General features: G+C 46.1%; 1 protein-coding gene across 1 annotated transcript in view; it reads left to right on the top strand.

The window, feature by feature from the left end:
- The first annotated feature begins 477 nt into the window (after positions 1-477).
- RANBP10 (RAN binding protein 10) overlaps positions 478-12,895 on the top strand; it is a 64,811-nt gene continuing 52,393 nt past the window's right edge. The window contains exons 1-2 of the mRNA XM_006860240.1: positions 478-820; positions 1,586-1,697. Of these exons, the coding sequence (XP_006860302.1) occupies positions 586-820; positions 1,586-1,697 (347 nt within the window). The 5' untranslated portion in view covers positions 478-585. The remainder of the gene's footprint in view (positions 821-1,585; positions 1,698-12,895) is intronic.

Below are 12,895 nucleotides of genomic sequence, written 5' to 3' on the forward strand. Positions count from 1 at the left end.
CCCGCCGCCAAGGAAGTTCGATGGTGTACAACCCATCGCCATGACTACCAGGCTGCTGGGGCCCAGCTGTGAGGGCGGAGTCAGGACTGCGGGCGCCACGCCCTCGAGCGCAGCGTCGGCGGACTAGAAAGAAGGCCAAGTAGCGAGGTGGATTCGGGTTCCGGAGCTGAGTCTCAGAGTAAGTAACTGCAACGGATTTGACTCTAGCTACCAGAATTGAGGCGGCGGGGAATCAGCAACAGCCATGCGGGAGAGAGGAGAGCGGAGAGGCTGGAGCCACTTTGCTAGCGGGAATTGTAGTTTTCCATGTCTGTACACTCAGTTGGACAGACTTATGGCTGAGAAGGTTTAGACTACATCTTCCGAAGTTCCATAGCAGCTCGACTTGGGCCGTCCCTCGAGAGATTTGCATTGTGGGATATGAAGTCCGAAATGTGGTAAGGCGTGGCCGTGTCCAAAAACAGGTGCCGGACTCAGACTCGGTTTCCCTGCGGCCCCGGCAGGCTCGTTGATTATTGGCTGAACGGGGAGGATCTGGTCCCACTCCTCTCCGCCCCCAGTGACACAATAGCAGCTCCCTCCAAGATGGCGGCAGCGACGGCGGATCCGGGAGCTGGGAATCCGCAGACTGGAGACTCCTCCGGCGGTGGTACGGGGGGCGGGTTGCCGTCCCCCGGGGAGCAGGAGCTGAGCCGGCGCCTGCAACGCCTGTACCCTGCTGTCAACCAGCACGAGACGCCGCTGCCGCGCTCCTGGAGCCCCAAGGACAAGTACAACTACATCGGCCTCTCCCAGGGCAACCTCCGCGTCCACTACAAAGGTATCGACCACTTGGGCCGTTGAAGAAAAAGGCTGGAGCATATGCGGGACTGCTGTGCTGTCTCGCCCCTGCCCCATCATGTTCCTTCCTTGACTCTGGTCCTCCGGTCCGAGCCTTAGCTGTCCAGGGTGGTCGGGCTGACCAGGCCGAGGGCTGACTGCCTTCCCTACTCTGCCCTGAGATTCCTGAGGTCCCGAGAACCGCAACAGGTGCCCAAACCCATTGCTGAGCTGGGCCTTCCACTCGAGAGCTTCCCTGCTTGACTTGGGCTGGCTCCAAATTCAACTAGTTCTTTCAGCACTTTTTAGTTTTAAGAGTGTCTGAAGAAAACGGTGGTCGCATCGCCATCGTTAACCAGATGCCTATGGCTTTGTTCTCCTGGCAGGCATCCCAGACAGAACCTGGGATTGTGCACTTCCCTTTAAGTGAGGGTTTTCTATCCGCTGGTCACATAGGTGGGCTGCCTGGATTCTGGAGAGACTGCTAGCAGCATGGGGAATCTTTCACATCCACCTACGCTGCCCTGTACCCTCATATTTGTCTGTTTGGGATACAGTGTCTCAGGCAGGGCTGCTTTTCTCTGGAGGAGGTGAGCCAAAGGTGGGAGGTTTACATGGCTGCTCAACTGTTATCTAATTATCAGGCTTTGTGATCTGGCCGTGGAGGGGTGAGCCTTCGAACTCTACTGAAGTCGCCATGAGCAGGGAAGAAAGAGGCTTCCATTTATATTTCTTTCTGAAATTTCTTCTTGCCATCTCCTCTTAGGTCATGGCAAAAATCACAAAGATGCGGCCTCAGTGCGTGCTACCCACCCCATCCCTGCTGCCTGTGGCATTTATTACTTTGAGGTGAAGATTGTCAGCAAAGGAAGAGATGGGTAAGCCCCTCATTGCCCTGCTTTTTTTTTTATCCCAGCAATAGCCTTTTCCCTGTGGCCAGAGTTAGAGACCTCCTACCCAGAACTTATAACTAATGTGGGCTTCTTAGCCACAGCCTTGTTGCTGACTGTGTAGTTGTTGGTGTGGGCTGGGGAGAGCTGCAGAGTGGGCTACACTTCTGTTTCCTCATGGTGGGCCTTGATGGTAAATAGGTGAATTGGGGGTGGAGAGAGAGAGGACTTCTTTCTGATGGTGATATAATGAGGTGCTTCACAGGTCAGGAAAACAGATAACAATTCAGTGAGCATAATGGGGTTTCCCCTGCTTGAATGTCAAATCTGTGACTTCCCTCCTTTCACACCCTTGCCACATTCAAGGTTCCTTTTTATGGCATTTAGTCATGGGAGGCCCTAGTGGACTTCAAAGAGACAGTAGAGTCTTTGGAACATTCATCAAAGCTGTGGCTGCCTCTGGTCTGTCATCTCAGGGTAAACAGCATGCACATGGTCAGAATCAGGTGACCTTGCTGCTTATAAACTTGTTTTTCAATCCAGGGACTTGAACACCAGTTGGACCAGCTTTAGGAAGGTCCTCATTAAAATAGGGAGACTCCCTATATTTGGGTGACCTAAACAGACACGGAGGAGCCCTGGTGGCTTAGTGGTTAAGTGCTTATCTGTGAACCACAGTTGCTCGAGGAAGATTGTTTATGTAAGCGGTTTGTTTCCATAAAGAGTTCCATAAAGGACAGGTAGTTCTTCTCTGTGTTTTAGGGTTGCTAGGCGTCAGAGTCAACTTGACAGCCATGAGTTTGGAAACAGATATAGGAAATCAGAGGGAATACTGGAGGGAGCTTTTTCATTTTTCTTTTCCCAGTCTCTCCTTTTTCCATTGCTTGTGGTAAAACAGTCTTTTAAGTAATGAAAGAATGTGATTTGAACTACCTTGGAAAAGCTTTCCTCATTGAACCATGAGGTTTTGTGTGGGAATTTTGCCAACACCCAAGTGACCTTTGTGCCAAACCTGAGTTTGTATTCTTAGTGTTCAGAATACTTCCTCTCTCCTAGGGCTGTCCACGTTGTGGCTCATGCAAGATGCCTGGCTAAGAGCTATGCTTTGGCCAGGACTGCCAGAGTTAAAACCTTTCCTGCTTCCTCATGTGATGTCGGTGTTTCCCTGCCTGAGAGGACTTTGTGGCTTTGAGTAGGTCTTGGGCTTCAATCTCCTTGTTTGCACTATGGAGCGCTAGACCAGCATCTAAGCTGCCTCTTAACCTCAGAATTCAATGATTGTGAAATTCTGATAATGAAAGTTATTGTATCTTTCATTTTTATCCACATTTAGTACATTTATAAATATTGTTAGGTGCTAGCCTGTGGATTTCAACACATAGGGATCCCATGTGACACAGACTGCCCTCAGGGGTTTCTAGACCATAATCTTTATGAGAGCAGATAGTCAGTACTTTCGCAAAGCCACTGGGTTGATTTGAATTGCCAGTCTTTCAGTTAACAACTTAACCGAGTCCTTAACCATTGCACCACTAGATAGGAAATTTATGTTATTGAAAGGCTGTAATGTTCACAGTTTCCCCTCCCACCATCTGATAATCACACACTTATATTTTATATGCTTGAACTAGGATGAATAAGAATGGCCTCTTAAAACAAAACAAACACCACCCCCCAAAATAATTATTTGGGTAGATGGAATGTTCATTATTTCTGAAGATGCATGGGAGAAGAAATGCATTGCTTTCTCTTTAAACGAAATCCAAAACCTATTGCCATTGAGTTGATTCTGACTCCCAGTGACTGTAGGACCAAGTAGAACTGCTCCTTAGGATTTCCAGTGGTAGCTCAGTAGGATAAGTTCTGCACTGTAACCACAAGCCCACCTGCTGCTCCATGGGAGAAAGATGAGACTTTCTGCTCCTGCAAAGATTGTAGGCTCTGAAACCATATCGAGGGTTTTTATGAGTCAGAACTGACTTGACGGCACTTAACAGATGCAGATTGCCGTATCTTTCTCCCAGGGAGCGGCTGGTGATTTGAAACAGCTAACCTTTTGGTTTGCAGTACAGTGCTTTAACCACTGTGCCACCAGCCCTGTTTTCTCTTTGTTGTTGTTGAGTGCCATCGAGTCGTAATCCTATAAATTTTCCAAAGGGGAATTTCAAACTTAGAGACCTGGACTTTTGTAACTGACTTGATTTTTCAGTTTTAAATGCATCTTGCTGGAAAATCTCTGTGCCTTCAGGATGCTTGACTGTTAGTGTTACCTGCAAGTCTGAAGAAAGTTGGACATCTTCTCCCAGCTTCTCACCTCAGTTGCTGTTGAGTTGATTCTGACTCGTGGTGACCCCATGTGTACTTGAATACTAACCTAAAGCTTGGTGGTCCAGAATCACTTAGTTGTAGTTAAGTGCCATTAAGTCAATTCTGACTTGAAAGAAGGCCTGGTGACCTGTGACTGAAAGGTCAACCTTGAAAACCCTATGGGGTGCAATTGTATTCTCTTCGGGGTCACCAGTTGTCCCAGCCTCTAGTCCCAACATTTTTTTTTTTTAACTTTTTATTGTGAATTGAGCGAAGCTTACAGAGCAGATCATCAGTCCCACATCTAACAAATCATACACTTTATGTCATTACAGTGATTGCAGTTAATTCCATGTACTGTCAGTTAGCGGCTCTACCTCTATTCACTTATTATTTTACTCCCCCCACCACCCTTCACCTGCCCTGTAAACATCATAGAATGTTTCATTTAGAAAGAAAATCTTTTCTTAACAGTGATCTCATGCAATATTTGTCCTTTTGTGATAAACTAATTTCATTCAGCATAATGTCCTTCTGGTCAATCCATGTTGTCAGGTGTTTTGAAGATTCTTTGTTATAGTCCCATCAGTCTTATGTAAATATAGCTATTAAGCTGACCAGGAGACTTCAGTTTTTAAAAAGTTCCAGCTCATGTGTGCCTGTGTTTGGCAGCTTCAGTTGTCTGTCAGATGGCCAGGGTATGAATGTCCCCTCATTGCTTCTGTGCATGGCTGGGATTTAGCCAGCTGTTGGAGTGTGCCAGGTGTGGTTTTGAGAAGGCCAAGGGAAGGAGGAGGATATGATGGTCATTGACTAGCTCTTTTTCCTCTTCCCTTCCATGTTGGAGATAGAGTTCTGACCTTGGTTTAGTGCAAGACCCAAATGTGAATTGATTGTGAAGCTTTCCTATTACCTAGTTTGATGCTCATGGCATCTCTGGGAAGGACCTGGAATAGATGATGGTGTAGCCATTTTATGGGTGAGCCCTGAGATCCTGGGGTGTTGGGTGGTATCCCCTGGCTGTAGGGCATAGACTATGCCATGGGATAGCCTGTCTTGTCCGATATAGTCACTTGATTCCAGATGTATGTGTCCATGCTGCTACTACCCTTGTCCACTGTGGCTGCCATTACATTCCTGCCCTAAAGTGAAGGAATGTGCACTTGGATACTTGGGGACCACAGTGTTAGAGGACAGAGCTGAAAGGCACTTAGTGCCAGAGAAGTGTGGCGTGTTCTGGGCTGAGTTTGACTCATTTATTGTCCCATTGCACTGAAACTTGTTCTGTAGATTTGAATACAGGTCTCAGTTGTAAAGGGTGGTCAGTGTTATTGTTCTTCAGAAAGGCCTTTGTTCTAACCATAGCTTTTGTAGAAGAATATACTAAGTCTTTTGAATCAGCATAGTTCTGTTTCATAGAATATTTATTCACGTCTTGACTGTGTGCCCGCGCCCCTGCTAGGTGCAGAGAGAACAGCAATGAAGCCTGCATACGTGGGCCTGTCCACAGGGAGCTTGTGGTTCCCACAGCAGACTCAATATATATCTAAATATATTTTTATTTTACATAGAAATCATTTCAGAGGTGGACTAAAAAGCAACCTGTGAGAGGTAGCGGAGCCTGGTATGGTTGGTTGGAAGGGATGAGTAGGAAGTTCCCAGAGATCTGTATGGAACCATAATGACTCTGATCAGGGTGCTGGGATTTTTGGGCCCTCCTGAAATATAGGCAGAAGTAGAGAAGGAGGAGCTATGTTTGAGCCAAGAGCATGGTGCACACTGATGGGTTTCCACTGCATTTTGCTAAGTCATCAGAGCTGTGAACCCCAGGGAGTGCATCTGGTGGGGTGAGGAGGCATCAGAGTCTGCCAGTGGTGTCGGGAGATAGTGAGCATTCAGGGAGATCTGGTGGGGAAGCCAAGGAAGGCCTGAAGCCAAGTGTCTGGGGGAGGAGCTACTTCTTCGGGCAGAGCTCATGGATCTGTGGGTGTCCCTGGCTCTTAGTGATGACACACAGAGGGTGTGGCTGTCCAGGCTGACAAATGCTCCAATGTAACCCTCAAAATAGACTGTAACATCATCCCAGTGGTAGAGGCCTCCTCTCATGTGATGGGTGGCTCTACCCCAAAGCAGCAAGCCTGGGCTAGCACACTGGATGGGGTAGTGGGCAGGGAGGTGGAGGAGGGGACTCTTTGGTCCCAGCCAGTCTGCCTTTCCTCACTCTTGCAGCTGACTTCCTTTGGTCAGGCAGCAAGGCACTCATCCATGAGTTCCACACACCAGGGAGCAGCACCCATTGCTTTGACCAGTCCCAGGCCTGGGCTTCAGGAGCACAGGTTTGAGGCCCTGCCCATGAGGCTATCAGTCTAGAGGGGGAGAAAATGGTGTAGATAGGGTCCGCCCATGGTGTGTGCCAGGCCCAGAAGTGGCCCAGAAGATGGACTGCCTCCTATATCTGAGGAGTTGGAGAGGACTTCATAGAAAAGGGATGATGCTAATTCTGGAAGGATGAGTTACGACTTCCAGATGAAGGCAGTGAGAAGCAGATGATCCAGACAGAAGAAGTAGGGCGTAAAAAGATGTAGAACACAGAGTTGAACTGGGCCAGATTGAAAATAACATTATGTGCCATTACCAGGGAGCCTGAGCTTCATCCTCAGGGCAGCCACATTGTGTGGAAACTTTGGATCTGATCTTGCATTTGAGAATGGTTAGGGAAGAAAACATTATGCTGGATTGGTTCAACCAAGCCCTTTTGCTTGAGAGCCCAGTGCAGTGTGGGCAGTGGCATTAGACCTGTGGCTCTAGACATGGTTTTCTTGTAGCTGGTTGTCTTTCTTGTGTCTTTGGTTTGCCTTTCTCCTTATGATGAGATGCAGATATAGGATGTTGAAGACTGGTACCCAGAGAGGCTCCTAGGAAGTGAAAGTACTCTACTTGTGCTGTTCTTGGTATATTGGTTTGGATGACAACACTGTCCTGATTTTTATGCCCAGACATTTCTCTCTATGGGTTAGAATCACCTAAAGTGATTTTCCAAGGAGACCCAAAGAGCCACTCAGTCAATTAAGGTCTTGCCTACCACGTTCCTGGTCTCTAGACCATCTGTGCTCAGCTCTGCAGCCTGGGGACAGCCTATGGCTAGACCCTCCCTTGTTCTCCCCTTGCTGCCACTTCAGTTTTGTAGGTTCTGTGCTGTTGATAAGTTTGCCGTTCATCTGTGGACTTGGCGAAGACCTTGTCCTGCCTGCCTTGAGAGGTACGTGCTGTCCTTGCCTAAGGCAGCTAGAGATGGTGTGCCTTGTTCTCCCTGATTGCTCCTGTGGGACTGATGGACTCAGATGTTGAGCATCTCTTCCCAGGTAACATGCTGTGTTGTTTCTGGAGACATGGGATTCTTGGAGTGTTGTACTGCTTACCTATGTTGGACATTAAAGCCTTGGTGTAGTTGGACACACTGGGACATAGCTCTAGCACGGGTGAGAGGACCGGGTGCACATTGTGTTCACTTTCCTGGTCCAACCTGTTCCTGTGCTGACCACATCTGGGCTTCCTTGGGACCTACCAACTCCCACCCCCATTGTCTTTTCATTCTCTGAACTGTTTGGGGTTTGTCCTAGACAGGACACCCTGTAAGAATAGAGGAGAAGCAGGAGGTTATTGGGGATATGGGGTGGGGCACAGGAGGTTGGACTCCACAGCTCTGCAGCAGGCTTAATTGATTTGAAGCCATTTGGGAGGGATTATGGGCCCAGGCACATGTGGGCAGGAGTCAAATTGGAAAGAAGAGAATCCTCACTGGGAGAGGAATGGATCATGCTGTGTCTGAATGCGAGGATGGCCCTCTGTCTTGTGTAGTAATTGAAAGGTGAAGTTGTGGATCTGTTGCTGAAAATGCCAGAGGACTTGGTGATATCACTTCATCCTCTGTTTCCAGGGGACCAGAAGACAGAATGCCCTGTACAGCAAGGGGAGTGAGGGAGGGCTGGGTACATCTTAGACATCCCTCTTACGCATCATCTCTCCCATTTCCTCTTTTTAGACCTTTGAGTTTAGGAGACGGCTTGTAATTTCGGGAAAGTTTAGTTGAGGTCAGGGATAGCAAGTGCTATGGCTCAAATACCCCATCACCACTTTAGCTTCTCTTTGTGGGTGAGTCCAGACAGAGCCCCAGAATGTGTCTCCGTGCACAGCATGCCAGATAGCTGCTGTTTTTCAGTTAGAGACAAAATTGCCTGTAGGGCCGAGGTGGCTAGAAGATGAGAAGTGAGGTGGGAAGAGTAGTAGCTGTGCTAAGACAGTATGAGGACTTAGCCCATCTTTTTGGAAGGACAGAGCTGAAACAAGAGGGAAGAAGCAGAGCGGATAGTTTGCTGAGTCAAACTGACTACAACCCAGTTTGCAAAGCCATGTTTCTGAACTTGGAATGGGCTCATTTATGTAATACTCTTGTTTTCATAGCAGCTGTTGTGCTAGGACTTTTAAGTACTTAACTACTAACTGAAAGGTTAGTAGTTCAAACTGACTCAGCAGCAACAAAGGAAAAAGACCTGGCAATCTGATTCCATAAATGTTACAGCCAAGAAAACCCTATGGGACAGCTAGTCCTGCTCTGTCACATGGTGTGGGTTTGCGTTGGAATTCATTGGATGGCACCTAACAACAATATTTATATATATACTTATTTGTTATTGTTACATGCTGTTGACTCGGTTCCGACCCATAGTGAACCAGTATAGGGTTTCAGAGGCTTTACATCTTTGCAGGAGCAGAAAACTTCATCTTTCCCCTATACAGAGGCTGGTGGGCTAGAACCACTGACTTTGTGGTTTGCAGTCCAGTTCTTATCCTATGGAGCCACCATACTTTCTACTTAATGGCACACGTGTGTATGTGTTGTTGTTGTTAAGTGCCATAGAGTCAGTTCTGACCCATAGCGACCCTGGATGGGGTTTCCAAGGAGCAGCTGGTGAGCTTGAACCATCAACCTTGCAGTTCAAACGGTTTTGCAGTCTGGTGCGTTAACCCACAGCGTCACACCAGGACTCCATGTGTATGTGTAGATGTATATTATATGTTGTTATTGTGTGTCATTGAGTCAGTTCTGAATCACAGTGTCCCTGTATAGGGTTTCCAAGGAGCAGCTGGTGGGTTTGAGCTGCTGAACTTGTGGTTAGCAGTACAATGCTTATCTTATGGAGCCACCATGCTCCCCACTCAACAGCACACAGCAACATATATGTATGTTTGTACATATATATGTTGTTATTGCTATGAGTCATTGAGTCAGCTCTGACTCATAGTGACTATGTATAGGGTTTCCAAGAAGTGACTGGTAGGTTTGAACCTCTGACCTTGTGGTTAGTAGTCTAATGCTTATCTTATAGTGCCACGCCAGGACTCCTGTATGTGTACATGTGTGTGTGTGTTGTTGATGCTAAGTGTTGTTGAGTCGGTTCCAATTTATAGTGACCCTGTATAGGGTTTCTGAGGAGTGACTGGTGAGTTTGAATCATTGACCTTGCAGTTCAAACCAGTCTTGTGGTCCAGTGCTTATCCTACAGCACCACACCAGGACTCATATATACATCTATATATTTTTTATTTTACATAGAAATAATTTTTTAACAGATAATTGAAAAGAATACAAAGGACCTTTCAACATAGGGCGTAGTGTACTATAAAAATAGCAGAGAGGACAGAGAGGTGCAGGTTTAAACAAATGCAGGTTTATTGGCATTATGTGCAATGTATCAGTAGAGGCCAATGCAGAAAACAAACCATTCTACACATTTCAAGCAAGAAGAGGAATTTGATGTTTACAGAATAATTATTGGGACTTAGAGTTTCCAATGGAGTCATGGGTAAGATTTCTTGAATAAGACCACCTGAAAATAATGAAAGATGCTAGATGAAACATTATAAACCAACAAACTCAAGGCCAGTTTCTGAATGCACACTGTTACTAGAGAGTTAAGGGTAATATCTAAGTGACTAATGGCATTTGCTGTGCTCACATATAGCTGTGTTCCAACTCTAGTTACACAGGGCTAGTGAGTTAGAGATTGGGCCCCAGAGTCTACCAGATGTGGGATCTGATGGCAGCCCTCCACATTAAGGAGTGCGCCAAGTGGCTACACCTTTGGGTTAATGACAGTGCATTTGTTGTTGAATGTGACAGCCTCTGATAAGTAAGTCAAAGGTTGGTACTTGAGACCTGAGTGGGGCTCTGCCAACCCCTTAGAGAAGAAGCCCAGAATCCAGGGTGTGTGAGTAACCTGCCTTGGGGTCCCCAGGGGAACTGTTCTGTCCCTTTCCTGGCTAGCAGACTCTTATTGGGTTTCAGTGGTACTGGTGGAAGCAGATGTACAGGAGTCTTCTGACCTAGGCTCAGAAGTACCATACTTTTTTTGTTTTTAATGTTTTTATTGTAGATTGAATGAATGTTTACAGGGCAGATCATCAGTTTTACATTCAACAAATCATATACCTTGTTTCATTTCAATGATTATAATCCCCCTCCATGTACTATGAGTTAATAGTATTTCTATTCATTTTAGCTTTTTTTTTTGAACACTCAGACATATATAATAATTTACACCACCAAAGGGCACATTCTGCAAGTCTGTCTCCTGGCCGCCGGCTCTCAGCCCCTCTCTTCCCATGAATCTAGAGTCCTCAGCTGCTCCCTCTCTCCGTGTCCCCATCTCTGGTATCGGCGTTTCTCTGGATAAGGTCCCGCATTCCGCTTGTGCTTTTCTCCCTTGATGATCCTAGGATCCTCTGTTTCTGGACTGTAAGATTAGCTACTCTCCCCGTTCTTGTTATAAAACTTCTACCTTTACAGTTGTGACAGTCACAATTAGTCATGATAACAATTACTATTGAATCATAAGAATCTTATCCCCATCTCTTTTTACCAGACCCATCTAGACAAGATGAAAACTATTCAGTGGGGACGCTGTCTTCCCTCACACTCTTAAACTACACTCTTGGAGTTTTCCAGCTCCTCCCTAACCAAAGCTCTCTGTCCCCACCACTCATGTCATTTCCCACTAGCATGATTTTAGTAGTCCATTTTCCAAGTATCAGCTGGGTCCTTTATAAAATCCTTCAGTGGTTTGCTATTGACCTCCTGTGGAGTTCTAACTTCTTAAACTAGCATGTATTCTGCTCCAATGTGACCTCGAACCTCAGCCGTGACCCAGCCACACTGAACATCTTTAAGTTCCTCAACCGTGTAGCTGCTTTCTTGTCTTGAAATCTGCACATTCTGCTGCTTCTGCATGACACACACTTGTCTTTTCCCCTCATCTCCTTAGTTTAGCCTTCATTTTCTTTGGGAAGCCCTCACTCCCCTTGCCCTTGAGTCAGTGTACCCTGATTCTCCTCTGACATGGCACTGAAAAGTCAGAGAGCTGGGACTGGCCTCCACCCTGTGTTTCCTGCACCCTGTTGGGTACAGCAGAACTTCATGGAAGGCAGTGAATGATTGCAAGGAACTCCATAAAGAGAAATTCATCACACCCATTTTGTACTTAATTTCTCAACCTTACCGTGGACCCATTGAGGCTGATCTCAGAGGTTGGATACCAATCTTCAAGTGCATGAAGACTTGCTGGAAGGTAGAAGGCTACAACTTTTAGTAGTAGTTGTTGCTAAGTGCTGTAGAGTCGGTTCTGACCCATAGTAATCCTGTATAGGGTTTCTGAGGAGTGGCTGGTGATTTGAACCACCGACCTTGTGGTTCAAACTGACCTTGCGGTCTAGTGCATTATCCTGAAGCGCCACACCAGAAAACGTTTTGTAATATTACTGGAAAATTACTCTTTTGGAAAAGACTTTTAATGTCACCCAGTGGTAGAAGAGTTGGGGCTCATTTCTCTCTTGGGCAGCTTCTGACTGCAGGTGTGTATGCAGCTTGGCTCTTTTTTTTTTTAATTTAAGGTTTTTATTGTGGATTGAGTGAAAGTTTATAGGGTACATCATCAGTTTCACATTCAACACTTCATATAACTTGTTTCATTACATTGATTATAATCCCCTCCATTCCCATTAGTTAAAAGTATTTTTCTTTATCCACTTTAGCTTTTTTTTAAAAAACACACAAACAAAAAAAACCCATTCAGGCATATATAATAAATTACATCTCCAAAAGGCACATTCTGCAAGTCTGCTCCTGGCCACCAGTTCTTAGTCCTTCTCTTGTTAGTTGATGAATCTAGAGTCCTCAGCCACTCCCCCTCTCCATGCCCCCATCTCTGCCTCCATCTCTGGTGCTGCTGCTTCTCTGGATAAGGTCCCACATTCTATTTGTGTGTTCCTCTCTTGATAGTAAGATTAACCACTCCCCTATTTTTTGTTACAAAACTTCTACCTTTACAATTATGACAGTTGCAGTTAGTCATGATAACAGTTATTCACTATTGAATCTTACGAATCTTATCCCCATCTCCTTTCACCAGACCCATGTAGACAAGATGATAACTATTCAGTGGGGACTCTTTGTTTCCCTCCACACTCTTAACTAAGCTCCCTCTTGAAACCTTGTAAGCCAGTCACTTCGTGCCTTTATTGCCCCGTCATTTTAGATAGCCAATGTCTAAGTTGCCTGTCCCTATCTACCCTGTGCACAGAGCGGATAGCATTGATACTTGATTTGAAGACTCTTTCCCTCTCTGTTGGTATTTAGAGTAACTACTGCTCTGAGTATAGGTCAGGTTCATCATGAAGATGGATCTTCTGTCACTGTAGCTGTTCCAGTCTGCTTGTCCTTTCTAGTGGGAATGTCTCACCTCACAAGGTTGTGGATGGGACTCAGGATTCCACCTAAGGTCCTAGACTCTGGCAGCTTGGCTCTTGTGGGATGCTTCCTGTGT

The sequence above is a fragment of the Chrysochloris asiatica genome, unplaced genomic scaffold (genome assembly GCF_000296735.1).
Source record: "Chrysochloris asiatica unplaced genomic scaffold, ChrAsi1.0 scaffold00037, whole genome shotgun sequence".
Classification (NCBI taxonomy): domain Eukaryota; kingdom Metazoa; phylum Chordata; class Mammalia; order Afrosoricida; family Chrysochloridae; genus Chrysochloris; species Chrysochloris asiatica.